The sequence below is a fragment of the Fistularia commersonii genome, chromosome 6, assembly GCF_037954325.1.
Source record: "Fistularia commersonii isolate RoL2024-O1a breed Wild chromosome 6, RoL_Fcom_v1.0, whole genome shotgun sequence".
NCBI lineage: Eukaryota > Metazoa > Chordata > Actinopteri > Syngnathiformes > Fistulariidae > Fistularia > Fistularia commersonii.
This window is the reverse complement of record NC_141289.1, coordinates 1,253,235-1,278,737: the sequence shown is the minus strand read 5'-3', so window position 1 is coordinate 1,278,737 and position 25,503 is coordinate 1,253,235. Positions and strand designations below refer to the sequence as shown.

General features: G+C 48.4%; 1 protein-coding gene across 3 annotated transcripts in view; it reads right to left on the bottom strand.

Moving 5' to 3' along the window:
• Positions 1–331: 331 nt before the first annotated feature.
• LOC147233132 (SH3 domain-binding protein 4) overlaps positions 332–25,503 on the bottom strand; it is a 56,585-nt gene continuing 31,413 nt past the window's right edge. For all 3 annotated transcript variants that reach the window (XM_086147672.1, XM_086147673.1, XM_086147674.1), the window contains 3 exons: positions 21,149–23,496; positions 1,075–1,263; positions 332–997 (listed from right to left, as the gene is read on the bottom strand). In XM_086147672.1, the coding sequence (XP_086003798.1) occupies positions 773–997; positions 1,075–1,263; positions 21,149–23,496 (2,762 nt within the window). In that variant the 3' untranslated portion in view covers positions 332–772. The remainder of the gene's footprint in view (positions 998–1,074; positions 1,264–21,148; positions 23,497–25,503) is intronic.

Below are 25,503 nucleotides of genomic sequence, written 5' to 3'. Positions count from 1 at the left end.
AGCGGAGAACCTGGAAGTGTCTTCAAGACCTCCAACGTCAAACTTCAAACTGAAGATTTGTTTCATTTGGATAAACGCTGCAAAATATAAGATTGGAGGCGGAGCTTAGAGGGACCAGTAGCTAACGTTAGCCGTAGCATTGCATCTGTAACTCTAAAAGTGGTTTGTTTATTTTTTTGGGGGGGAAGGTTTTCACGGTTTCTCCAAAAACAAAACTGGGTAGCTAACGTTAGCCGTAGCATAGCATCTGTAACTCTAAAAGTGGTTTGTTTATTTTTTTTCAGGGTAGGTTTTCACGGTTTCTTCAAAAACAAAACACGGAGAGTCGGCGTTGGGTTTCAGCTGTTTGGCAAACGGTGACTTTAATAGAAGAGAAACAACCTGAACGTCACAACCCGGCGGCGGCGGCGGCTGCTTTCCTAGCGTCAATTTTCGAAACCGGCGTTTTTTTTTGTTGTTTTTTTTTGGCGTCGCGACCTCAAGCGCAATAAATAGACGCGACGTCCGAGAGGAACCACAGTGTGAGAGAACCATCGGGGAAGGGGAAGGTCGGAACGGCGTTTCATCGGAAAAATAAATAAACGTGGAGGGTCCGAGATCTGGAAAAAACCTCCGTCGGGTGTTTTCCTGTCCCAAAAAAAAAAGGTCGCTGTAAAAACCTTGTGCCTGAATAAGAGTACAAAAATACAATAACTATGTGGGACGACGGCTAGAAAAGTGTCTGAATACTGCGGCGCCGCGGTTTACGAAAACAAAAAGGCGCTCCAGAGGCTTAGATGGCGTAGTCGTCCTGAGCGTCGGGGCTGAAGGCGGAGCTTCGCAGGGCGTCCAGGCAGTTGACCAGGATGAGCGTGCCGGTGAGGTGCTTCCAGCGTTTGGTGATGGGACTCTTCATCTTGTCCAAGCCCATGTGGAGCTCCTGGATCACGTCCCTGTAGCTGTCCCCGATCTGAGCCGCCCACGTCACCAGGAAGTCGTACGCCGGCTTCCACATGGCCTGAAGGGGAGGAGGAGAAGCGGTGAAGACCCTTCGCCCCGAGGCGGGGGTTTGTTTTGTTTGGGGAAAGCACGTACCTCCACGTCCACGACCCCGTTCTTGTCGCGGTGAGGAGCCTCGTAGGCGTCCATCTGCTGCCTGGACACCTTAGCCAGCCGCTCGGCGAGCTCTCTCCAGCGTCCCGCTACCTCCACCGCCGTGGTCAGAAGCACGAAGTCCATGACCAGCCTGGCTACCAGGCCCTGGCAGTCCATCTTCAGCAGCGCCTGCAGAAGAGACAACAAGTGACCAACGGAGGTCTACCTTTTTGGACCTTTTCTGACGCGAGACATCCATCCGTCTTGTCCTGCAGGGGAGCAGTGAGGTCCAGACCTCCTTCCCCCGCCACATGGTGCAGCTCCTCCGGAGAGACCCCAAGGTGTTCCTAGGACACCTTGGAGACATAGTTTCTCCAGGGTGTCCTAGGTCTTCCCCGTGGTCTCCTCCCGGATGGACATGTCCGGACTACCTCCCTGTTCAAGAGGTGTCCTTACCAGATGCCCGAGCCACCTCATCCAACTCCAGATGACCCAACTTCTCATGCTACCTTCAAGGGAGTCAGGCTACCTTGCGAAGGGAACTCATTTCGGCCACTTGTACGTAGATCCACCGGTAAATCAAGAGGCTCAGCTCCTTCTTAACCACCACAGAGTATGCAAGGATCCACCTGTCCATCTCCTGCTCCATCCTCCCCTCCCTCGTGGACAAGACCCTGAGATACCTGAACTCCTCCACTCGGGGCAGGACCTCTTCCCCGACCCGGAGTGCCCGTTCCACCCGTTTCCGGTTGAGCAACTTGGTCTGGGATTCAAAAGCGTCGATCCTAGCGAGACGATGCTAGCTACATCCGGGGATCCGGCGGCAGGAATGCTTGGAATGGCAGGATGTGGTCTCGTGCCGGGCCGAGACCCTCTGGGAAGGGGGGCGAGATAACGGCGCCTGGAATGTCACCGTTTTTTGGAGAATGTTTGTTTATCTCGGCGTTCTATCTGGGGAAGAGGTCACCGTGGAGATAAGACCTTCGGCACGCACCCGCTTCCTCGGAAAACCCCCGCCGCCGAAATAAAAGAAGCCAACTCCCGCTGAAACAATGACCTTCTGCTCCTCCTCCCCTTCGACCGCCAGATGTTTGAACGGCGGATAAACAACCGCGGAGGTCGAGGACGGAAGCACCGCTTTGTCTCAGGGTTCAGGTTCCACCTCTTATTCTGGGGTTCGGCTCTGGAGGTCCGAGAATCGTCATCAAGAATCATCAAACCGCTCGCTAAGTGGCCCCGGATTAACGGAAACCCTGCAGCGTCGCCTTTTCAGCCAATAAATTCCTCCATTTACACACACACACACACACACACACACACACACACACACACACACACACACACTATGCCTGACCCCCCACCAGCAACTCTAAAACACACCATCATTTGACTCCGGGTGATTCGAATGAATCGGCAGATTTCGAACGACTCATTTTGAACGACTCATTTCGAACGGAAGGAACGAATCACTGAATGGAAATGTTCTCCTGAGGTTCTCCTGAGGTTCTCCACTGACCTACTTCATCTGAAAGGCGGGTTCTTGACTCTTGGAAGTGGCGCCGATTCATGCTGGAATTCCGGGTCAGAACGCGGGTCAAACGGATCCTGAGGTTTGAACGAGCGTTGATTCTGATGGACGGGACGGGAACCGACTCTGGTGGTCACGGTTTTGTTCTGGACGCGCCAGAAGGTCTGGAGAACAGAGAACCTTCACGGTTCTTCTCTCAGAACCCTGACGGAGCGTCGGGATCGAAAAGCAGCCGGTGATTTTAAAACTCCCGGGAAAAAAAAAAAAACAAAAACGCTGAAACGTCCGGTTCGTTTGCTGAGATGAACCACGACGTCCCATCGCTGACACCAGAGTGTGTGTGTGTGTGTGTGTGTGTGTGTGTGTGTGTGTGTGTGTGTGTGTGTTCTATCACTGTCTGACCAGAGCCTCCTGACCTCTGGGTGAACCCGCATCTCTGCTGTGGTTATTATGGGATGTGGGATCAGGCTTCAGGGGAGAACGTCTCTTTGGTTTTCTGCTGTTACCATAGCGACCGGTGGCTCCGCTGGGTGAGCAGATCGATTCCCAAACATCAACACCAGGAACTCCAAGGAGAGGAAACGCTCAAAGCACACGTCCAACCAGGCAACTCACTCACACCTACTGGAGAACCAAGGAGAACATGGAGAACCCTGGCAAGAGAACGTGGAGAACCCATGGAGGAGAACATGGAGAACCCTGGGAGAACATGGACAACCGAGGGAGGAGAACATGAAGAACCAAGGAAGGAGAACATGGAGAACCCACGGAGGAGAGCATAGAGAACCCAGGGAGAACATGGAGAACCAGGGGAGGAGAACATGGAGAACCCTGGCAGGGGAACATTGAGAGCCAAGGAAGAACATGGAGAAGAGAACGTGGAGAACCCATGGAGGAGAACATGGAGAACCCAGGGAGAACATGGACAACCGAGGGAGGAGAACATAGAGACCCCAGGGAGAACATGGAGAACCAGGGGAGGAGAACATGGAGGACCCTGGCAGGGGAACATGGAGAACCAAGGAGAACATGGGTACTTCTTGTAGACTTTTAAAAAGTACCATGGGAGGTTCTCCCAAGCCTCTCAGGAATGAGGTCCCTTCTTGGGACACCAGAGGAACCAGGGTCCTGGAAGGTCCTAGAACCATCTCAGCCCCGACTCCGAGGCCTGGTCTTTTTAGGGTTCCAAAGGAACTCATGTGATGTTGAAGATCGGTGGAACTCCTAAGCCACGCCCATTAGCAGGTGCTCCTCATGGACCATGGAGCACCATTTTTAAGAACTATGGTGGTCAGAGGTCTGAGCTCTTCTGGCCTTCCAAGGCTCGCAGAAGAACGTCAACATCTTGGACTAAAACTAGCTAATTGCTAACGGGGTTCTTCACACAGCAAAGTGACACATCCTCAACCTGAAGCTTCATTTTTAGCCACGACCGGAGAAGCTTCCACGTTTAGGTTCTACATCGGCGGAGAAACGTGATTTTTTTTAATGTATAACAGAAATATGAAGAAAATACCAACAAATAAATGTGTTGAAGTCAATGGCGGGCCGTCAGGGCCAGCAAGGCCTTCTCTGCTGGCCTACAAAAATTGCTGAACTGATTTTAATTCTCCTTTGGCCATGAATACATGTTACTCAATTCCAAGTGTTCTGTCCGCTTCCTTTCATAGCTTTTCCCTGGCTGGGCGGCTATTTTTTATATATTTTATATTATATATTTTATAGTAGCATTAATATATTAATATATTAATATCAATATATTATATTATAATATTTTTATATTATATTTTTATATTATTTTTTATATTATATTTCTATTTTTACATTTTTTTATATTGTTTATTATATTATTTTTTTATATATATATTTTTTAATATATATTATATAATATATTATTATATTTTATATTACTTTTTATATTAACCAATCATATTTCAGCCATTGCTTGTTGCCAGCCAGTCAAAGTGAAAGAAATGCCTGGAGGCCTTCAATATTCACGGGCACTCTAGCAACAAATAAGTATCGATGAAACTGTTGCTTCAACGAATCGAGTTGCAACACCAAGGCCTTCTAGAAGGCGTCAGCGTGTCAGAGCATACGAGCCAGAGCTAGCATGCCGCATCTGAAGCGAGCTGCACAAAGTTGCTAACTATGAGCGGTATCCTGGAGACACCGGAGCTCTGACGGACACTCAAAAGGTGCTGTCCAAAACTTTCGGAGAAGCCAGAGTGGATCTACAGCTCAGAGAGAACAAGAGCGCAGGGAAAAAAAAACAGCTTCACGACAAAGAGGTGAAGAAAAAGACTATTTTTGTGCCATTTTTGCAGTAGAAGGAGATTTGTGCACTCCAGCTCTGCATTTTATTGTGGCTATACAACTTATCCCTGCGATGTAATGGCTCTTCATACGGCATTTCTGCATAATCAGATGGTTTTTAGAGTCATAAAACAGTTACTGAGGGGTGGATTGATAAATGGAGCACGACGGAAGGCCTAGAAGGGAAGCGCACGGGCCGACACTGGTCGATGTGAACATGAAGCCCCAGGTTTGTCGCTAAATGTCGAAAAAGGAGCGTCTAATGCGCCTGTATGTGATGCTAAGGTAACTATGCTAAGGGAGAAGATAGATTGTTTTGGAGTTCAAGGTGCACGTCACTGTTGCATATTGGTCCACATGTGGCTAATGTTAGCATACGTCAATGTACCCTTAAAAATCATGATACTCTTTATTTTAGAGTGCGGCACTTACGGTGCACATTGCGGACACTTGCGCCCCTACGGTCCCTTACTGAACGTGGGAATGCAAAACTAAAAAGCAGCCATCTGATTCTTCTTCTTCTTCTTCTTCTTCTTTCGGCTTTTCCCGTCAGGTGTCGCCTCATGCCTGGCAGCTTCACCTTCAGCAACCTTCTACCCAGATCTTCACCATGGTTTGGACATGAACACTCCTTTGTTCATCTCCAAAACATCTCAATCATCACTTTGTCTCAGTCATACATGTCCTGCACCCCTGTGATATATTATTCTTTTCCTTTGGTCTTTTCCCTTCAAGTGTCGCCACAGCGAGTCCACTTTCTCCATCTAACCCTGTTCTCTGGATCCTCCTCTCTCACACCAACTACCTTCATATCTTCTCTCACTACGTCCATAAATCTTCTCTTTGGTCTTCCTCCAGACCTCTTGCCTGGCAGCTCCAATTCCAGCATCCGTCTACCAATATATTCTCTGTCCATGACCCAACCATCTCAGTCTGGCTTCTCTGACCTTCTCTCCAAAACATCTAACATGTGCCGTTCCTCTGATAGACTCATTCCTGATCCTCTCCATCCTGGTCACTCCCAAAGAGAACCTCAACATCTTCATCTCTGCAACCTCTAGTTCTGCCTGCTGTCTTTTGGTCATTGGAACAGTTTCTAGTCCAAACATCATCACTGGTCTCACCACTGTCTTGTACACCTTAGCCATCTGATGGTCCATGGTTATTATTCCATCAATGCTAAGGTAGCTTCCACCTCCATGTTGTCCATGTGGTCTTCTTCTTCTTCCAGGTTATTTTTGCCTAAGGAGTACCTTACAGATGTACCGTAGTGCCTTCCTGCCCGTAAGTTAGCGAGTACCCGTTAGCAAAGGAAGCTACCAATTTTTAAGAAAACACCTCCGTGGTGATGCCTTCAACGACCTGAGAAACAGATGAAGATGATGAAGATGATGAAGATGATGAAGCTCCAGGTGTGTTTTGAAGATCTGAGCTGCGTCACGGCAACACGCGGAGGAAGTGAACGCAATGCTGTTTTCCTTAAATGCCAGCTGGTCTGTGTGGAATGATGATGGGTATTCTGTATATATATGTGTGTGTGTGTGTGTGTGTGTGTGTGTGTGTGTGTGTGTGTGTGTGTGTGTGTGTGTGTGTGTGTGTTTAGTTAAATGCCACAGAGTTTGTTTCACCAGCTCAGCGATCATTGCGCTGAAGGCCCTGCGACTCCCTTCGCTGCATAAATCATCAGCTTGTCAAATCCGGGAGGAAAAATTCCTGCAGACATATTTTCCAGAGATATCGTCGTGGGAAACCAGACGGAGTTCAAACACGGCTTTTGATACCTTAACACACACACACACACACACACACACACACACACACACACACATATGTGACGACTGATGGTTTTCTTTTCAATCCAAACAAACCCGTCCCGTTTCTGCTTCTACCTTCAACTTCTGCTCTTCCTCCTCCCCTGCCTTCGTCTTACCTTTACGTGTCTTTATTTTATTTTTTTTTCTTCCAGAAAATCCAGAAGGTTCTGGAGCTCTGAACTGAAATAACTCTCAAGATTCCCAAACAAGGTCACATCTCCTGAGAGCCAGCGATCTGCAACAGCCCACCACCACCACGCCCCGGCACCGGAGGGGGGAGTTGGAAGTGAAGGAAGGAGGGGAGTTTGAAAGGCGAGACGTGGATCCGAGAAGAAAATGGCCTCCCTGGTGTTTCCGTTCCACCTCCAGAAACAGGATGTTCCTCGTTTCACAACTAGATGCTCCCCTGCAGGGAACCGACCCGGAGTTCGAGCCCGGGTATCTGGACTGGAGAAGCTCCCCGGTGATCCCCTTCCGCAACCAGGCGACCTCCCCCTGGTCAGCCAAGGCACGGATTGTGAAATACGACTTTCCCGTCAGCAAAAAGGGCTGTTGGGTACTTTTGTCGCATCCTTCCAGGGGGGCAGAAGTCCAGTCAAGTCCACTTCTGAGCCCCCAAAATCACAGTCTGGTTGTCTGATGACGCCTTCCTTGTGGAGCAGGTCTGGACCACCACTCTTCAAGGTGATCTAGAGAACCCAGACCAGGCGAGGAAATCGCTGCCTTTTAGCAGCAGAAACACTCAAAGAGAACCCAGCTTGATGTTCTGCCTCGACCAGTTGGGTCAGAGATGGAAGCAAGGGTGATGGCGCCAGAGGGCATACAAGGTTGGGAGCGAAAGGTCTCTTACAAATAGCATCAGTAGTGCAAACAGTGACAAGGTTCTAGTGACAGAAGGCGAAATGAACAAGGGTCCAAAGTAAGAACTCATCTCTGCTGAGGATACAAGTCCATCCGGTTCAGAAGTCATCAAACACTTTCCATCACCATGGCTGCTAATCAAGCTAATCATCCCCGAGTTCCGCCCCAGAGGGTAACAAAGATGGCGCTGGTGATGATCTACGGTCTAAGAAAGAGGCGGTACAGTAGACGGCAGTGGACATTAAGGACATGTGGACAAAGAGTTCCTGTCCCTGGTCATACCGACGCCTTGTTGACTTCTTCTTCTGTTCTTTCGCTGGTCTCACTTGAGCATACCACGCATGTCTGCCACTACAACTCCTGGTGGCACTAGATGCATTTAGCGACGCTTCCGAGAGCTACGGTATTACCCAGAAAACGAGTACAGAGGCCAGACAGAAGACTTTAATTTTGAGGATATACGAGCCTTCGGAGGGCAGAGCTTCGCCTCACCTGCTCTGCACTCAAGCTAACGTCCCCCACAGGCACTGATTCCACCACTTCTTGCCTGGTTCATTAGCTTCCCATGCAGCTCCTGCAGCCCCAGAGCCCTGGTCCTCTAAGCACCTTCAAACCAAACATGTTTTCCTGCTTGCAGAGGCACTGCGTCATTTCTTATTAATAATCCATAAATATATTTTCGGCATCCGTCGACTCGCGCCTGGCTTCCAGGCCGATCGGCAATGACCCGGCACTGAACCGGAGAAATACCGAGCTGCTTTCTTATCGGCTAAACGGAGCGCAGGGGTCGCTAGCAATGCAGGGAGTGAAGATAAAGGACCTGAACCGACCACCACAGATGCAGCTTCGACCCTGTCGATGCCCTTCCCCTTCGGAAGGTCCGAAAGCGCGGCAGAAAACGGTAGCTAATTGTCATTTGGATCTTGTTTCTGGCCCCGGACTTGTTGCCGCGGAGTCGGGTTCGGCGGGGGTTTTGAGGAAGATCCTTAACAATTCAGGATTTAGCGATTTTGGTTTTATTTATTCCTGACAAATTGGAATCGAAGGGAATTAGGATCCGTTGAGCCTCGAGGCTTCCAGAGACGGTGGCGGCGGGATGATTGGAGATCTTGTATGTCTGTTATTAATCAGAAGAGACGCCACCTGAGGGCTGTGGAGGGGCGGCGTCGAGCGCTAAGCTAACTTGGAAGGAGGAGGGTTTGTTTTGCCTTTTTCGGAAACCGCCAGGGAGGGAAAACGCAGAACAGAACGTGTAAAGGCTCGCCTCGGATCGTCCGATCGGCAGACGCGGCGCGACGCTTCGGGGATGTTGCGTAATTTCATTGCGCTTTAATTAGTCACGGAGGACCAGGAGGGGAAAAGGGAGTCGCGATCTAAGAGCCGACTGGACGACTGAAGGTTCTTCTGTGATTGTTTTGATTTTTAAATCCAAAGGATTCACTCGTTCTTCTGTCGTTCGCAGTTGTTTCTTCCTGTTCCAAACACTATGAAGCTACAGTGAACCCTTGTTTTTGGCGGGGGTTACGTTCCAAACAGAACCCGCGATAGGCAAAATCCCTGAAGTAGAAACCTTTATTTTTATTTTTTTACAATTATTATACAATTAAATACTCTATTATACGTTGAAAAGAAAGAACAAACCATTTTAGATAACAGATAACTTCTGTTCTGTACTGTCAAATAATAATTTTAATCATCAATGTCTAATCTCCGCCCACCGCGACCCGAGTGATTGGATTAAACGGGAGAAAATTAAAAATGATGATTAAAATACAGTTGCAACTCTTTTTGCATCCTTATTAAAACTTATCGCTGCTGTCGTCCTTATGTTTTTTTCTTCCTTCTTTACGGAACGAACGGAAGATTCATTCATTCCGTAATGCCGACCTACAGCCGCGTAGCTTTTAGCTTCCCTTAGCGTGTCCAGAAGTTTAACTTTATCTGCCATAGATAGCATCTTCCGCTAACTTTTGGGCCCTTTTGTCGCTCCAGAGCGTTTTGTCAACATTATGGCTTTTAGAGAAACTAGCAAGAGAATTTGCACGTACGTCATGTAAATTTGCCAAGCTGTTTTACGTACGTGTACATATTAAACTGCGACGTTATTGACGCACAGGTAGAGAAGAAGCGGAGTGACTTTTTAGCCAATCAGAATGCAGAACACAATGCACCATGCAAATCCGTGAAGTAGCGAAACCGTGAAAAGTATAGCGAAGGATCGCTGTACTACCACAGACAGGAAAGTTCTAAGAAGTGTCCAACTCCCAGTTGGTTCCAGGAAGTATCCTAGTTTTGCTAGGATGCTAGTGTGATGCTAGTAGCATCTGCGAGGTGCAACTTCAACGCCAAACCAAAGAAGAAGAGGAAGGGCGCAGGGACAACATGGACGTGGCAACGACGGACGAGCAGATGGTTGGTCGCTAACATACGGCTAACATTCGGAGTTAGCCGTTAGCTAACGCGCCTCTGCAAGAAGACCTCGGACCCGCAGGCTACAAGAAGTATCTGGTAATGGGCGTGGCTTAGGAGTTCCACCAATCACCTAGGAGTTCCTATGGAACCCTAGAAAGAGGGTTTCCCCTCGGAGCGGGAGCTAAAAACGTGGACGCTGGATCCACCGCTTCCTGAAAGATTCTTGAAAGTGGAAAGAGTTCCGGCAGAGCGAAAGTCCTTGCTAGTTTTATTTCTGCGCTAATTTAAATGGATTGATATCGAGGACTAAACCGAACCTGTTCGTCGGATGTTTCCTGATTTGAAAGGGAGCAGATAAATACCCAGGAGGTCAAACAGGATTATGGGAAGGACAAAGTGTGTGTGTGTGTGTGTGTGTGTGTGTGTGTGTGTGTGTGTGTAGGGTTAATATGGCCGCCAGGCGCCTACAGGTCCCAAACGGGAGCTTCTGTTTAGTTTGTGAACAATGAGGCAGGAAACATCTGGATCCATCCGACCCAACCTGGATCCGCTTCCATCAGCCGAGAACAACGACAACAACATTGACTCCGCCTCCTGGACCTCGCCATCGATTCGCTAACGACGCGGTTAGCGTTAGCCGGAAACGACCAATCAATCGCTCGTTAACCTCGAGGCTAATTGCTAAAGTTCGGTGAAAAAGTTTACCCTGGAAAGCGCAGGGGGGTGTTTTCCCGCTCCAAGGTCGCGGGATAATGAGACCGTAAAGGTCAAGCGGGAGTTTTGCGGTATGAGATCGGAACGGCGGGTGAGATAATTAACCTTTAAGCTAACGGCGACATCGGGAAAGTTACCGGGTTCGTCTTTGGACTCCGACTTCCTTGACTGCAACAACTCAAACCCTTGCGTTCCAAAACTCCGGGGATTCCTTTTTGCGCCCGCGGATGAAACTGATGCTAAAATGCTAAAATGCTAATTAATAACCGGGGTTTTTATCTGCTGCGAGGGAGTCCATCACACTACGGGTTATAAATACCATGAAATTCCTTCCTCTTCCACCAAAAAAGTCCGCCTGTGTTTCGATATTTTCAAATTCAAAAGCTTCAACTGATTTTGAACAATATCGGATTGAGATAGTCGAGAACAAAAGGAACATTAAAGATACAATATCAGATATAAAAGGCAGGATACGTAGGGACACTTTAGTGGACACACTGGATGTGAAAGAGTTCTTGGTTTCCGTGGCAACAATGTTTAAGCAGCCCAACATGGAGGGAGTTCAGCTGGAAGTTAAAATAAAGTATTTTAAAACTCCCTTGATAATAGCTTCTTATGATAATAACTGTGTTGGAGGGGCTGTGGCATCATTTTTTGGGACTGTCCTAAACTGATGAAATTCTGGGAAGAGGTAAAAAAAAAAAAAAACAAATAAGTAAGATTTTAAAATTAAACAGACCAATTGATCCACAGCGATTTATTATTGCATAACAGCAAAGTTACGCCTTCAGACAGACCGATATCTTGACAAATGGGAACCCATTAAAAAATATTTGGAGAGTTGAAGATATTATCTCTATTTGACCGAGTTAGATGTTTTTTTTTTTTTATTTAATTTTTCGCTTGCTAGTGAGGAAATAAGTGACCTATAAAGAATATTGTATAAAGTGTATCTTGTTATGAGGTTTATGTAAGAATGTGTGTGACTGTCAAGGAACCTGTTCTAATAAATGTTCAAAAAAAAAAAAAAAAAAAAAAAGTCCGCCTGAAGGTTCCTCTCGACTTCACCGCCGAGGATTATTTGTGCTACTGACGTAAATAAATACCGTATTTTCCGGACTATAAGTCGCGTTTTTTTTCATAGTTTGGTGGGGGGGTGCGACTTATACTCAGGAGCGACTTATGTGTGAAATTATTAACACATTATTACCGGTACCGGTATATCATTTCACATGTTGTTTTCACATTGAACCGCAAGAAGGCGCTATAGGCCTGGGATAATAATTTTAACATTAGCGAAGAACTTAGCATAAACGGCACCGAAAAGGAAATCATAGCTGCAAGTAGTAAAATATGCGACCGAAAACAGTAATCGAGCTGCAGAGAGAAAGTTTGGAGTTAGCCAGAAGCTTGTAAGAGACGGGCGAAAAGCGGAGGTAACTCGAACTGAAATGACGACAACAAAAAAAGCTAATCGCGAGCTAAAAGCTAGGCGGCCACAGCTGGAGGAACGAATGCGCCGTGCAACTTTGGTGGAAGTTATGGAACGGATGGAAAAAGCATGGGCTTCGGTGACGACCGAAACCGTTCTGGCAGGATTCAGAAAGGCTGGAATAGTTGGAACCGGAAGTGACGATGAGTCTGACGGAAGTGACGTAGAAGAGGAAGCGCCGCATCTTCTACCTCCGGAGTTAGCGGAGGTGATGAGAAGTGACACCGAGGATGAAGATTTCATGGGATTTTAGTTACTTGGAGTGACACGGATGGTTTTGGTAAACTTCTCACATGTTATTCATGCTAGTTATCGGAATAACTGTTAGCATGTTATATTAGCATACCGAGCACTTTCTCAGTTGTGTCATGTAACGTAAGCATATCGTTCAGCCTGTTGTTGCCTCTATTCTATTTTTATTTTAAATTGTTCGTCATTAAAATTTTAAATGACATGTCTGTTCTTGTTGTATTTTATTAAATAACCCCCCCCCCCCCAATGCGACTTATACTCCAGTGCAACTTATGTATGTTTTTTCCGTTCTTTATTATGCATTTTTGGCTGGTGCGACGTATAATCCGGAGCGACGTGTAGTCCGAAAAATACGGTATGTCCGTTTCGGATAATGTACATTCAGAAGCCGCTTAGCTTAGCATTTCCGCAGAGACTACAGTTGATCTGCGACATGTACCCTAAGCTTCGCGCTCAAAAGAAGACGAGGAAGACGACAATATGGAAGTGGAAGCTACCGCGCCGTTTGCGAAATAATAACAATTCTTGCCAGAAACTTTTTCTCGTAGCGACCGGACTTGATTTTCTTGCCCTGTTGATTCGAGAACTTCGAGACCTCGACCTTCTCGGACCTGCATGACCGAGAACCTCCACAGGAGATTAACAACCATCAGAGGCGTTAGCTGTTATCTGAAGCGTTAGCCGTTAGCTAACTTAAAAGTTAACTCCACCAATCAGGAGCCGGCTCCCTTCGAGTAGCACGTGATTGGTCAATATGCGTGATGTCATCACTGTGTCTGCACTTGGTGTTTCTTCAGTAGAGACTGCTGATCTTTTTCTTTTTGTTTTACACATTTTAATTAAATTTTTTTGCACGAGTTCTGTGTTATTTCAGTCTGAATTGGTTAAAAGTTGATGGGTAAATAATTCAAAGTTCTTGTATTTTATAATTTATTTTTTACACTGAAGAGTTAATTTTTTTTTAAATTATTTTCAATTTTTAATTATTTTGTTTTTTTGCATTTTTTACAGGGATTCTGTGTTGTTGTTTGACTTTAAACTTGTTGAGTGTTTAAAAAAGCTAAGATTGTTTTGTATTTTATCATTTATTTTTTGTAGATCTGTAAATATTTTAATTTATATGTCGTGTCTTTTTCAGGGATTCTGTGTCGCTTGACTTTAAAGGTGCTTAGTATAAAAAAGTTTAAAGTTAAAATTCATTAAAAGTTCACTGTAGAACGAAAAAATAAAAGCTATTATAATATAGCAGTATAATACCTTTTTTTTCATTAATTATTAATTCATTTTGTGCATAATGTTACATTATTATCGGTAATATGTCGATTAAATAGTTAAAAGGGTAAATAGGATAAATAGTTAAAAGTTCTTGTATTTTATAGTTTATTTATAGCACTGAAGAGTTCATATTTTTAATTTATTCTTAATTTTTAATTATTTTATTTTGGTGTTTCGCATTTTTTTCAGGTATTCTGTGTTGTTTGACTTTAAATTTGTTGAGTGTAAAAAAAGCTAAAATTGTTTTGTATTTTATAACTTCTTATTTGTAGATCCGTAAATATTTTAATTTATATTTCATGTGCTTTCCTGCGTTTCACTTTAAATTTGTTATGTATAAAAAAGCTAAATGTTTATTCTTATATTTCATAGTTTATTTGTTGTTGCACTGAAAAGTAAATATTTCTAATTTACATTTTGATTCTGTGCTGCTCGTATAAAAAAGTTAAAAGTTTAAATTAGTTAAAAGTTCACTGTAGAGCGAAAAAATAAAGGCTATTATAATATAGTAGTATAATTCTTTTTTTTTATTATTAATTATTAAATCGTTTTGTGCATAATGTTACATTATTATCGGTAGTATGTCGATTAAATAGTTAAAAGGGTAAATAGTTAAAAGTTCTTGTATTTTATAGTTTATTTAAAGCACTGAAGAGTTCATATTTTTAATTCATTCTTCATTTTTAATGATTTTATTTTGTTGTTTTGCATTTCTTTCAGGGATTCTGTGTTGCTAGTATAAAAAAGTTAAAAGTTTAAATTAGACTGTAGAGCGAAAAAATAAAGGGTATTGTAATATAGTAGTATAATACTTTTTTTTAAAATTAATTATCACTTCATTTTGTGCATAATGTTTCATTATTATTGATAATATGTCGATTAAAGCAACAAAAAAAATCTGACGAGCCGAAAAAGCCGGTTCTCTAAAAAGACTTTAATTCCCATCACTTCTTTATTCCCGGGATCGAACGCGTCTTTTGGCTGCCGTCGTTCTAAAACGATCTAAAAAAAAATAAATATACTCATTTCTTGCAACGTGAGACGCAAGAAAAAAAAAAAAAAAAAAAGCAGTGACTGACTACTTGACGTCGTTCCGTGAGGGAGCAGGTTAGAAATTAAGTCCAAAAAAAAAAAAAAATGCTATGATTTCCCTGCAGGCGTCAAGAATGCGAGCTCCGCTGCAGGGAGTCAGATAAGGAGGCTCGGTGATTGAATAGCGCCGAGCTAACGGGCGGCGGAGACACTTTCAATCCGAGGCGTGAAATGCCACGGGGTCTGAAAGAGGCCCGGAATACAGAAGCTAGAAAGAAGCCGCCCCCTCGCCTCCACTCCAGGACGTCTCAGCATCTCCTAGACAACCTGCTTCACAAACACATGCCGAACGAGCGCCTCCCGGACGCCGTGCGGAGGCTGGATTTTGCCGTCTCGCCCCTACGATTTTTTTTTTTTTTTTTTGGCAAGATGGCGGGCGGGAGGACGCTGGCGCGTTGGGCTGCCGCTTCCCGCTCTCCAACCAATCAATCAAACCGAAGACAAAGGCTCACCTGGACAATCTCCAGCAAGCTACCAAACTAGCTTGCCGACCTGAGCAGGCTGGCTGGCTAGCTGGCTAGCTAGCCGGCTAGCCTCTTGAAACTCTGGATCTCGACGGTGACCTGAGCAGGCTGGCTGGCTGGCTAGCTAGCCGGCTAGCCTCTCGAAACTCCGGATCTCGACGGCGACCTGAGCTGGCTGGCTAGCTGGCTAGCTAGCCGGCCAGCCTCTCGAAACTCCGGATCCCGATGGCGCCTAGCAAGACGGCATTTCCATCGGCCGAAATCTTCTTGCTCCTCCTGCTCCACCATCTCTCCCTCCACCAAAAAACCATCTCCGACATCCAGCTCCATCACTTGCCTCCTCACAGCAGCACGACACTCAGCTGCACACCGGCGAAGCTCCTCCATCTTGTCCCTGGACTGGCGCTCATCGCCACACTCTGCAATCATGGACTTCTTCCCAATAATTCTGTGTATGTTCTGTTCCTTCTGTTTTTACTTGTGAAGCGTCTTTGAGTGTCATGAAAAGCGCTATAAAAATCCCATGTATCATTATTATTATTATTATTATTATTACGATGGATCGCAAGACTCCGCCGATGGCGAGTGCTGAGGGGCGACCCTCCCAAAGGGGGAGGTCACGCCTTGAAGTCCAGCTAGGAGTTTCTGCAAGTACAGGCTACCTTTACGTGGAGCCAAAGAAGCCGTTTTTGTCAAAACAGAAAAAACATCTACAAACACGACGGTTCGCTAAAGCGCAACGGGAATCGATACCAAGACGGATTTGCACACATGGACAAGGACCTTCTGCACCCTCCAAACAACCGGGGAAGACCTACCTCCAGAACCGACCCTGGCTAAGTCCACCTGAGCCTCAGTTCATGGGATCCAACAAGTTTAGCTTTACCTTTTCACTTTCCAGTCCAGGTAATCCTACAAAGTTGCTCTTTTGTTCCAAAGAACGACACCGCCGTTAGTGGACCGAGTATCTGCAGATCAACTCTTCCATTTACACGACAAGCCACCATAACTTAGATGCGCCCCAAACCCTGGCGGTTATTTAGAAGCAAAGAAGCCTCTCAGATGAGAAACATCTTCAAGTCCAGTTGCTAAAACAAGAATGACCTGGATGAGCGAGATGCTACCTTTACCGACTCTTGGTTGTCCATCTCTACTCCCTGGGCAGGGTGGAGTTTACTACCCTATATAAGATATATCTGATGAGTACTTCAAAAGTAGAAATGTACTCTGAAATACATGGCCTCCGAAAGTGAATTTTTGGGCCGGAATGAAAGGGGACGCTTTTTGAACTCGCTCGGATCGGTTGGACGCAGGTGAACCAGAAATCCCCCGGGGGTCTGCGGGCGGACGGAGGCGTCGGATGAAGGTTTTCCCCTCCGAGACGTCCAAGCTTTGATGACGAAAATCGTCCGGTAACTCCGAGAACGCTTTCAAAGCGCGATGTCGAGCTGAGTCTCCGTGGGAACAGCGTCGCCGTTAGGATGCGGTCCGCGGTACAAGCATACCGATCGGAAGTCGTATTTGGAACGTCCGTAGGTCGTGCTAGCAAACAACTTGATGTAGTTTTATTTTGCTAGCAAACATAATCATTTATACACGCAATTTCCTTGGGCTACATTTACGGGAGTCAATTATTATCATCACCTAGCTCACGTTAAGGCTGCTAATCGCTAACGAGTTCTGCATGTGACTCAGCGAAAACTGATCTTCCTGGCGTTGAGGCAGAAGGAATGGGATGTTTTTATCGCGACCTCTGTTAGAAAGCAATACAACGTTGGTTCCCAGTGGAGGTCACATGACTGCGCGGAGGCGCGGCGGGTTAGCGCTGCGATTTATGAGCTTGTTAAGGAGCAGGAGAAGATCCAGTGTAGCTCCCTGGGGAACCTCTTGCTGTGAGGCAGCGGCGCTAACCGCCGCGCCCCCGTCGAGTCATACCGACGCCAGATTGACATCGCGAGAAGCTCATTTCCATTCCGGTCCGCCAAACGTCGGCGCGTCAGCCGGCGCGCTGACAGCCAGTCAGCGCCGCGCAGGACGCCGTTTGCCCGCGAGTCAAATGTGAACCTGCGGTCGAGGGAGCGATAGGATCGCGCTGTCAGTTAAAGGCCCGGCAGGTGTTTATTCACTTCCTGTCTAATCGCTGCCCGGTGAACCGACTGGAAACGCCGAACAAACACGTCGCGTTCAGGCTGGAGGAAACAAAAGCTCTTTGGGAGATGATTGAAAGCAACGCCGGCCCTAGTTGGCGACAGATCCCCGAGCAGCTAGCTTCTTTAGCGGCTAGCTTCTTTAGCGTAGGGGACGAGAGTCCAGTTTCCCGGAGCGGCTAGCTTCTTTAACCTAGGGGACCGAGCAGCTAGCTTCTTTGTCGAATGGGACAAGAGTCCAGTTCCCAGAGCGGCTAGTCTTTAGCGTAGTGGAAGAGAGTCCAGTTCCCGAGCAGCTAGCTTCTTTAGCGGCTAGCTTCTTTAGCGTAGGGGACGAGAGTCCAGTTTCCCGAGCAGCTAGCTTCTTTAGCGTAGGGGATGAGAGTCCAGTTCCCAGAGCGGCTAGCTTCTTTAGCGTAGGGGACAAGAGTCTAGTTCCCCAAGAGCTAGCTTCTTTAGCGTAGGGGACAAGAGTCCAGTTCCCAGAGCGGCTAGTCTTTAGCGTAGTGGAAGAGAGTCCAGTTCCCGAGCAGCTAGCTTCTTTAGCGAATGGACGAGAGTCCAGTTCCCCAAGCGGCTAGCTTCTTTAGCGTAGGGGACGAGAGTCCAGTTCCCAGAGCGGCTAGCTTCTTTAGCGTAGGGGACAAGAGTCTAGTTCCCCAAGAGCTAGCTTCTTTAGCATAGGGGACGAGAGTGCAGTTCCCGGAGCAGCTAGCTTCTTTAGCGTATGGACGAGAGTCCAGTTCCCCAAGCGGCTAGCTTCTTTAGCGTAGGGGACAAGAGTCCAGTTCCCAGAGCGGCTAGTCTTTAGCGTAGTGGAAGAGAGTCCAGTTCCCGAGCAGCTAGCTTCTTTAGCGGCTAGCTTCTTTAGCGAATGGACGAGAGTCCAGTTCCCCAAGCGGCTAGCTTCTTTAGCATAGGGGACGAGAGTCCAGTTCCCCGAGCAGCTAGCTTCTTTAGCGTAGGGGACTAGAGTCCAGTTCCCCGAGCAGCTAGCTTCTTTAGCGTAGGGGACTAGAGTCCAGTTCCCCGAGCAGCTAGCTTCGTCGGTATAACGGGATCCAAAGGTCCGGTTCCAAAAGCGAGAGCCGGTGAAAAGCAGGGATTTAAAGGACAAATGGGTGGAAGTGAATGGAAGTAAAAGAAGCTCTTAAATCGCGTTAATGGCCGACAAAGTGTCCGGCTGGCGGGAACGAGGTGATGGAACAGGCTGTTTGCGCGCCCTCTGAGGCGGTAATGGGACAATATTTCTCGGCGGGAAGTCATTAGTTGCATCATCAAGGACGTTAACGGCGGCGGCGCGGTTCAAAGGGGCGCCCGGCGCTTTGGAGATAGCCGGGCGCGCTCGCCGCCGCATCAAACGGCGCCGAAGAAACGTCTCGTTGAGGGGAAAGAAGCCGGTCGAAGGGTAAAAACACGATCAAAACAAGCCGGTGATTGAAGCTCGACTCGCTACGCGCTAAAAATAGATAGCGCGACCCCGCGGCGCCGGTCCATCTCGAAAAGAAGGACCGAGGACGGGAAAACAAAACCCGGATGTCTGCGCGTGACGAAAGCGCAATTTCGCGAGCGCCGCCGTCCGTCGGTTTCGCCTCCGTCGTCCCCGGAGGAGCCGGCGGTTTCGCTGCAACCCGGCCAGAAGAAAGACAAAAACACAGCGCCCGGCTATATTCGGGGAATTAATTGTAACTTGGCGAACTCCCCTCCTCCAAAGGCCGTATTTTTCCTCTCGCTACCTTTTATTATGCCCGGTTTCCTACGCGGCGGCTAAAAAAAGGCCCCGAAACCGGTGTTTACGCAAATTACAGCGTGGCGCTCGGCTCCGTCTCCGGCTGGGCGACCTTTGACCCGCGGGTCGGAAAGCGAGGGCCACTCCGGCTCGACAAATACAACCGGAGGAAGTCGGATGTGAAGGGAAAGAGGACCAGAAGCCTCATTTCCATGACGGATGGGGTTAGGCTACCCGCCCGACCGATGGCGAGCCGGCGCTCAAATGAGTCTGAGAACATTCGCAAACAAATTTAATTTATCTTCACACTCGGGTTCTGCCTGAATCCCTCGCGGGAACGGGATGATTTATCGATACCCGGCGTGGATCGGGTGCAGGAACGACTCCTTTGGATTCACCAAGACGGAAACGTTAGCCGAAACTTCTTTCCCTGCACAGTCGCACCGGCATGATCTGGTTCGTTAGCGTTAGCTTCCTTTGCGAACCTCGTGGGCTGCAGTTCCGTCCAAGGAGGTAGCCGCCTTCTGAGGGTACCTTTTAGCTTAGCATTCCCACTGGCAGTAAGGGACCACGTGAGATGACCTGAAGGTACCACACCCAAAAACAAACCACAGAGGAAGAAGGAGAAGAATAGGAGGACCACATGGACAATATGGAGGTGGAAGCTGCCAGGGAGTTCAAGTGTTTTTATCTTCTCCCTGCAGCGCTTCGCCATGTGAGGAAACCCGTTAGCCGTTAGCTAACTCCGGACTTATCCCGGCCACTGCGAGCCCTTCTGAGACACAGCAGGCCAGAAGAGCTTGTCACAGGAAAACATCTGACCAGTGGACCAGTAGCTTTTAAATGGGCTTGAGAGTTCCACCAATCACCTAGCTAGCGCTAGGTTACGTAAAAGTTACGTAAAAAGGCCGTGCCTCGGAGCAGGAGCTACGATGTTTCTAGGAGGTTTTAGGGGCTGCAGAAAGTTCCGGCGGTGTGAGAAAGCAACTACAATAGCAAGATTTCCTGAAAATATCTCTTGTGGCGTCCAGGTGAGATTCTTGCTGTTCTCCCGCCGCCTCCGCTCTCCTCTCGATCTGAAGAGCCTCTAAAATAGAAAGCCAATGCCGCCGCCACCGTTAGCGACGTTTGGAAACACCCGATGCATTTAGCGTCTGAAGACTGTCCGCCTTCAGCTGAGCAAACTCAGGCCCCGCCTTCTTACAGAGACATTGACAAGTGATCGATCGCACCTGCAACTGTTAGCGCGACTAGCATGATCGGTATGGGACGGTTATGTCTGCGGAGGTTCTAAATCATGTGGATTCATGTCGAAATCTTCTTCTCTTGGAGACGTTTCACCCCTCATCTGAAAGGCTTCTTCAGTTGAAACGTCTCCAAGTACGGACATACAAGTCCAGAGACCAAGACAAGAAGTTTGGGACAGTTAGTTCCTGTCCCGAACTGCTTTCTATCCGGCTCTCCAGCGGCTTCAGGCAGAAGGCCGCCCAGATTGAGCTTTGGATCTGGATCCGCTTGAGGTTCCTGAAGTTCTTTCCTCGTGATTTGGCGCCGAAATAAATCAAATCCGACTTCCCGATCGGCGCAACGCGAGGCAACTCCCGTCGTCGAACTGCACGGACAGTTCTTGCTTCCGCCGTGTTGCTTTTTGCCGACGGGCACTTTACAAACGGCGGCCTGTTCGGCCTCCGCGCAACTTATAGACACGCTTTACGGGGGCGCCTGCAGGCGCACGGCGTTCCGCCTTGACGGGCGTTTTTTTTTCTGCGATCAATTTTTTAAAATCGCCAAACCCTTCGCAAACCAAACTCCACCGACACCTCTTCCTCTCCGCCTGCAGGGTAAGCGGACTGTAAAGTAAGCCTACGTCTGAGGACGAACCATTGGCGTCCTTCTATGCAGATAATCGCCGTTCGTGTCGCAGCAGATTAGCAACCCGGTAGGCGACAACCCGGGAAATGCAAAGGCTGTCACTTACGGTTAGGAGTTCCTTCTGGAAGGACTTGCGCTCCTTGCTGTCGGCGTTGTTGCAGTCCTCTTTCAGCTTCTCCAGCACCGACGCCACCCTCTCCGGTTCGCTGTCCAGCTCCGCGCGGCAGAAATGCGTCAAGGGCAGGTTGACGTATCCGAGGGCGTCGGCGAAGGCGCGCCAGTTGCCGATGTTCTCCATCAGTATCGTCCTGACCGAGGCGTAGATGTAGGTGAGGAACTTGCAGGGTTTGAGGGCCTGCTCCAGCAGCGACGACGTGGTCAGTTCCTGCCCGCTGAAGTAAATGGGCTTGACCTTGCCGACCACCAGCACGTTCTTGGCGTGGACGAGTCCCAGTTTGCCCTGATAATATCCGATGTACCACTCTTTGGTCCACAGCTGGCCCTTCAGCTTGATCTTCTCCTCACTCAGCAGAGCCACAAAGTCTCCTTTTTTGTACTCCAGCAAGTACTGGTTCTTGGTTTGCCGGATGACGGTTTTGATCAGCTTTCCGAACTTCAGGTTGTTTATCCTCCTGTCCTGGAAAACCGGGTACTTGGTGGCGACGGCGAGCGGCGACAGGAGGATTTTCCCCACTTCCTTCTTCTTGAGGAAGCGTCGCTGGATGGACGTCTTCTGGCCTGTTTTGGGCGGAGGGGTCGGCGTCTGCACGCAGAACTGGGCCAGGATAACATCCTGGTCGTCCTTGACTTGGACCCTCAGGGTAAAATCCGATACGTCCTCGTTGCCGCGCGAGGCGATGACGTAGACGAGTCGACTGACTTTGCCTAGTTTGATCTGGAAGCCGCGCACCGCCCGGGCCTGCTCGCTGGCCTTCACCTCGTAGTTGGCCATGTTGGAGTAGACCCCGACCCGAAGGTCCTGCGGCCTGGACAAGACGAACTGGTGTTTTCCCCAAAGCTGTAGCGCCACGGGCGGCGCTGCCTGCGCCTGTTTGCCCACCTCGCTCACCATGAGCGTCTTCGGGGCGCAGTCGTGGCCGAACACGGCCACCACCGTTTTGAAAGAGGGGTGAATATGCTTTGGACCGTAGAGGCCGAGGGTGACGTTTTTGACCACCTTCTCCCAAACCGTGGCGTCCGGAGACAGAGTCTGGGACAGAGCCACCACGCATACATACATGCAGGGTTCCAAGTTGTCCAAGGACACCTGGACCGTGTCCCCGTACATGTATGCTTGAGGAACGGCCGTATAAGGCCCCTCTTTGCAGTCGCTCCTCATGCAAAGGATTTCCGTGGTCCGCCTGTTCTCGGCTTTCACCGCCACGGACACTTTCATCTCCAGGGCGATGGTCGTTTTGGTCTCCATGTTGCTGAGTTTGATCTCCACCACGGGGCTGGAGGCGGTGCAGCGGTCGTTGTTCAGCTCCAGCGGCGGGTCGAGCAGCGCTTTGATGGAGATCTGCTGGGACTCCCCGGCGGCCACGTGGCCCTCGGGTACATGGACGCTGATGTTGGTGTCCGGAAGCTGAACGGCGCCCCCCGAGCTGTCCAGCCGACAGACGATGTTGGTCTCCACGGGTTGCGTTTGACCCCAGCCCGGGTTCTGACCCAACGAGTTCAGATCGTGGCAGGACCTGGCTAGCTTGCGATGCGTGAGCCACGCCGCGCGGAAGTCTTCTCTGCTCTGGAACTGCTCCGGCGCCGGCGCTTTAAGGCCCCCGAAGAAGCTGCTAGATGCCTGAGGGGCCTCCGACTGCAGGATGGACATATCGGACAGACTGTAGGAACGTTTGCTCCTGAAGAACGGGTTGTCCCTGCGCAGCGTCTGGCCCGTCCCCACGGCGGGACTCAGGGGGTTGAAGGTGAACCCGCCGCCGCCGCCGCCGAGGCCGTGGACGTCGACGGCGCTGCCGGCGGAGTTGGGCGTGTCGAAGAGAAGGAGGTCGACCGATTTCTCGTTGCTGTTCTGATCCAGAGAGCTCTGAGGACCTCCGTTCAGGAAAGGGTTCGTAGAGGTATGGGTCGTTGTAAAAGGGTTCCCGTTCTGGAAGGTGGTCGGTTTCAGGATCACCCCCGCCCACTCCCCGAGAAGGTCCATCTCTTTGGCCGCCTCCTCGTTGCCGTCCCCCGCGGCGTCGATCATACCGCTGTCGCTGAACGAAGAGTCTCTAAAGTTGATGGGCTCCACGTAAGCCGCCGGGATGTAACCCATCTCCGTGTTGTTGTGGGCGTACCACCACTCGCCCCCCGACGTGTCCAGAACGTACAGGCGGTCGCCCTTTGAGAACTTCAGGGTGGTGAAGCTGGAAGGGCAGTAGTCCTTAATGGCGACCACTTCTCTCGCAGTGCCGAAGGAGGCGGTGGCGTCCAGTCGTAAGGCACTGGGAGAAGGCACTGAAAGAGACAAGATGGATGTCAGGTTCCTGCGGAGATGTTTGGCCCTTCCTGCCCGGGAGGAGCTTCGCCTGCCTCGTCTCCACCATCACTCGTAACCAAACTCCGCTCGCCGAGTTCCCCAGAACATTAGCTTACTGTCGGAAGTCCGAGTCTGCTTCCGTTCAGCCTAAAGTAATTTCTGCCTGCCCGTCCTGTGAACGGGAAGTGAAAATCTGATTTTTTTATTTTTTTATTTTCTCCATTTAAAAAAAGACACACTTTGATAGCGCGAGGCTTTCCGTGCCTTTTTTTATTGTCACCTGATGGCTTTCTAGCCTGGGAATCAGAATCACATCAAGGGAAAAACGGACCGGTTTGCGCGAGCGACGCCATCCGGTGACGACTGGGGACTCAAAGATAGAATTGGTGAATTTACGCACAGTTTGGGTACAAGACAGTAGTGAGAGCAGCGATGCTGTACGGTCTAGAAACAGTGACAGTAACAAGAAGACAGCAGGCAGAACTAGAGGTCGCAGAGATGAAGATGTTGAGGTTCTCTTTGGGAGTGACCAGGATGGAGAGGATCAGGAATGAGTCCATCGGAGGGACGGCACATGTTAGATGTCATGTACAGAGGAGGGATACATTGGTAGACAGATGCTGGAATTGGAGGTCTAGAGGAAGACCAAAGAGAAGATTTGTGGACGTAGTGAGAGATGATATGAAGGTAGTTGGTGTGAGAGAGGAGGATCCAGAGAATAGGGTTAGATGGAGAAAGTTGATTCAATATGGAGACCCCTGAAGGGAAAAGCCCAAAGGAGAAGAACAATCTGTCACAGGGGTGCAGGACATGTATGACCGAGACAAAGTGATGATTGAGATGTTTTGGACATGAACAAAGGAGTGTTCATGTCCAAACCATGGTGAAGATCTGGGTAGAAGGTTGCTGAAGGTGAAGCTGCCAGGCAAGAGGTCTGGAGGAAGACCAAAGAGAAGATTTATGGACGTAGTGAGAGAAGATATGAAGGTAGTTGGTGTGAGAGAGGAGGATCCAGAGAATAGGACGAGATTGAGAAAGTTGACTCGCTGTGGTGACCCCTGAAGGGAAAAGTCCAGTAGAAGAAGAAGGAGAAGAAAAAGAAGTGAATTTACAAGCAGTGCTGTTGTTTTCTTGAGAATCGAGAACTTCCACACGTCCCCTGATGAGGGGGCGAGATGTGAACACAGGAAAGCACAAAATCCTTCACTTGTCTTTCAGTTATGTGACATCAGGAATTGCTCATTTGTGAAACAGCCAAGGAGAACATCTAGCAGGGGTGTCAAACTCAAGGCCCAGGGGCCGGATCAGGCCAACAAACTTGTTTTATCCGGCTCGCAAAGCCGAAAGGTACCAGGTTTAAGGGGTGAACTCCATGTGGCCCCCGAGCTAGATGATCTAAACCAGGGGTCGGCGACCTTCAACACCCAAAGAGATATTTGGAGCCGGTTTCCTCGGAAAAGAAAACACCGGGAGCCGCAATTACTTTTTGACGTCTAAAATAAAGGCACCGCTGTATATATTGCTTTTTATTACCTTTACACTTTGTATAAACAAGTGTGTTGCTTCTGAAATTCACAAAGTGTTAAAGAGAAAATTACATTTTATTTATGTAATGAACTCATTTTGAGTTTTGGGCTTTAAGAGCGTTTAGCGGAGCCTTGACCTGAATTTTAAAAATAAATCCAGAAAAAAATCACTGTGTCAGTAAACAATAAAAAATAAATATTTGCAAAATATCTTCATAACTATCTATTTTACCCGGTTTATGGGACTTCTGCTGCTGAACTTCTGCGCACAGCATCTGCAAATCGGGACTTTACCGTCCTTCGCGAGTGTGACGTTTATTTTGAGCGACGAAAATAATCAATATAATTTTATGTAATATTTCAAGATAACAATAATCTTCCAACTTAGAACTAAAAGTTAAAAAGAAGGAATTAACACAAATGAAATACACTTCAATTAAATAGTTATCATTTATTTTC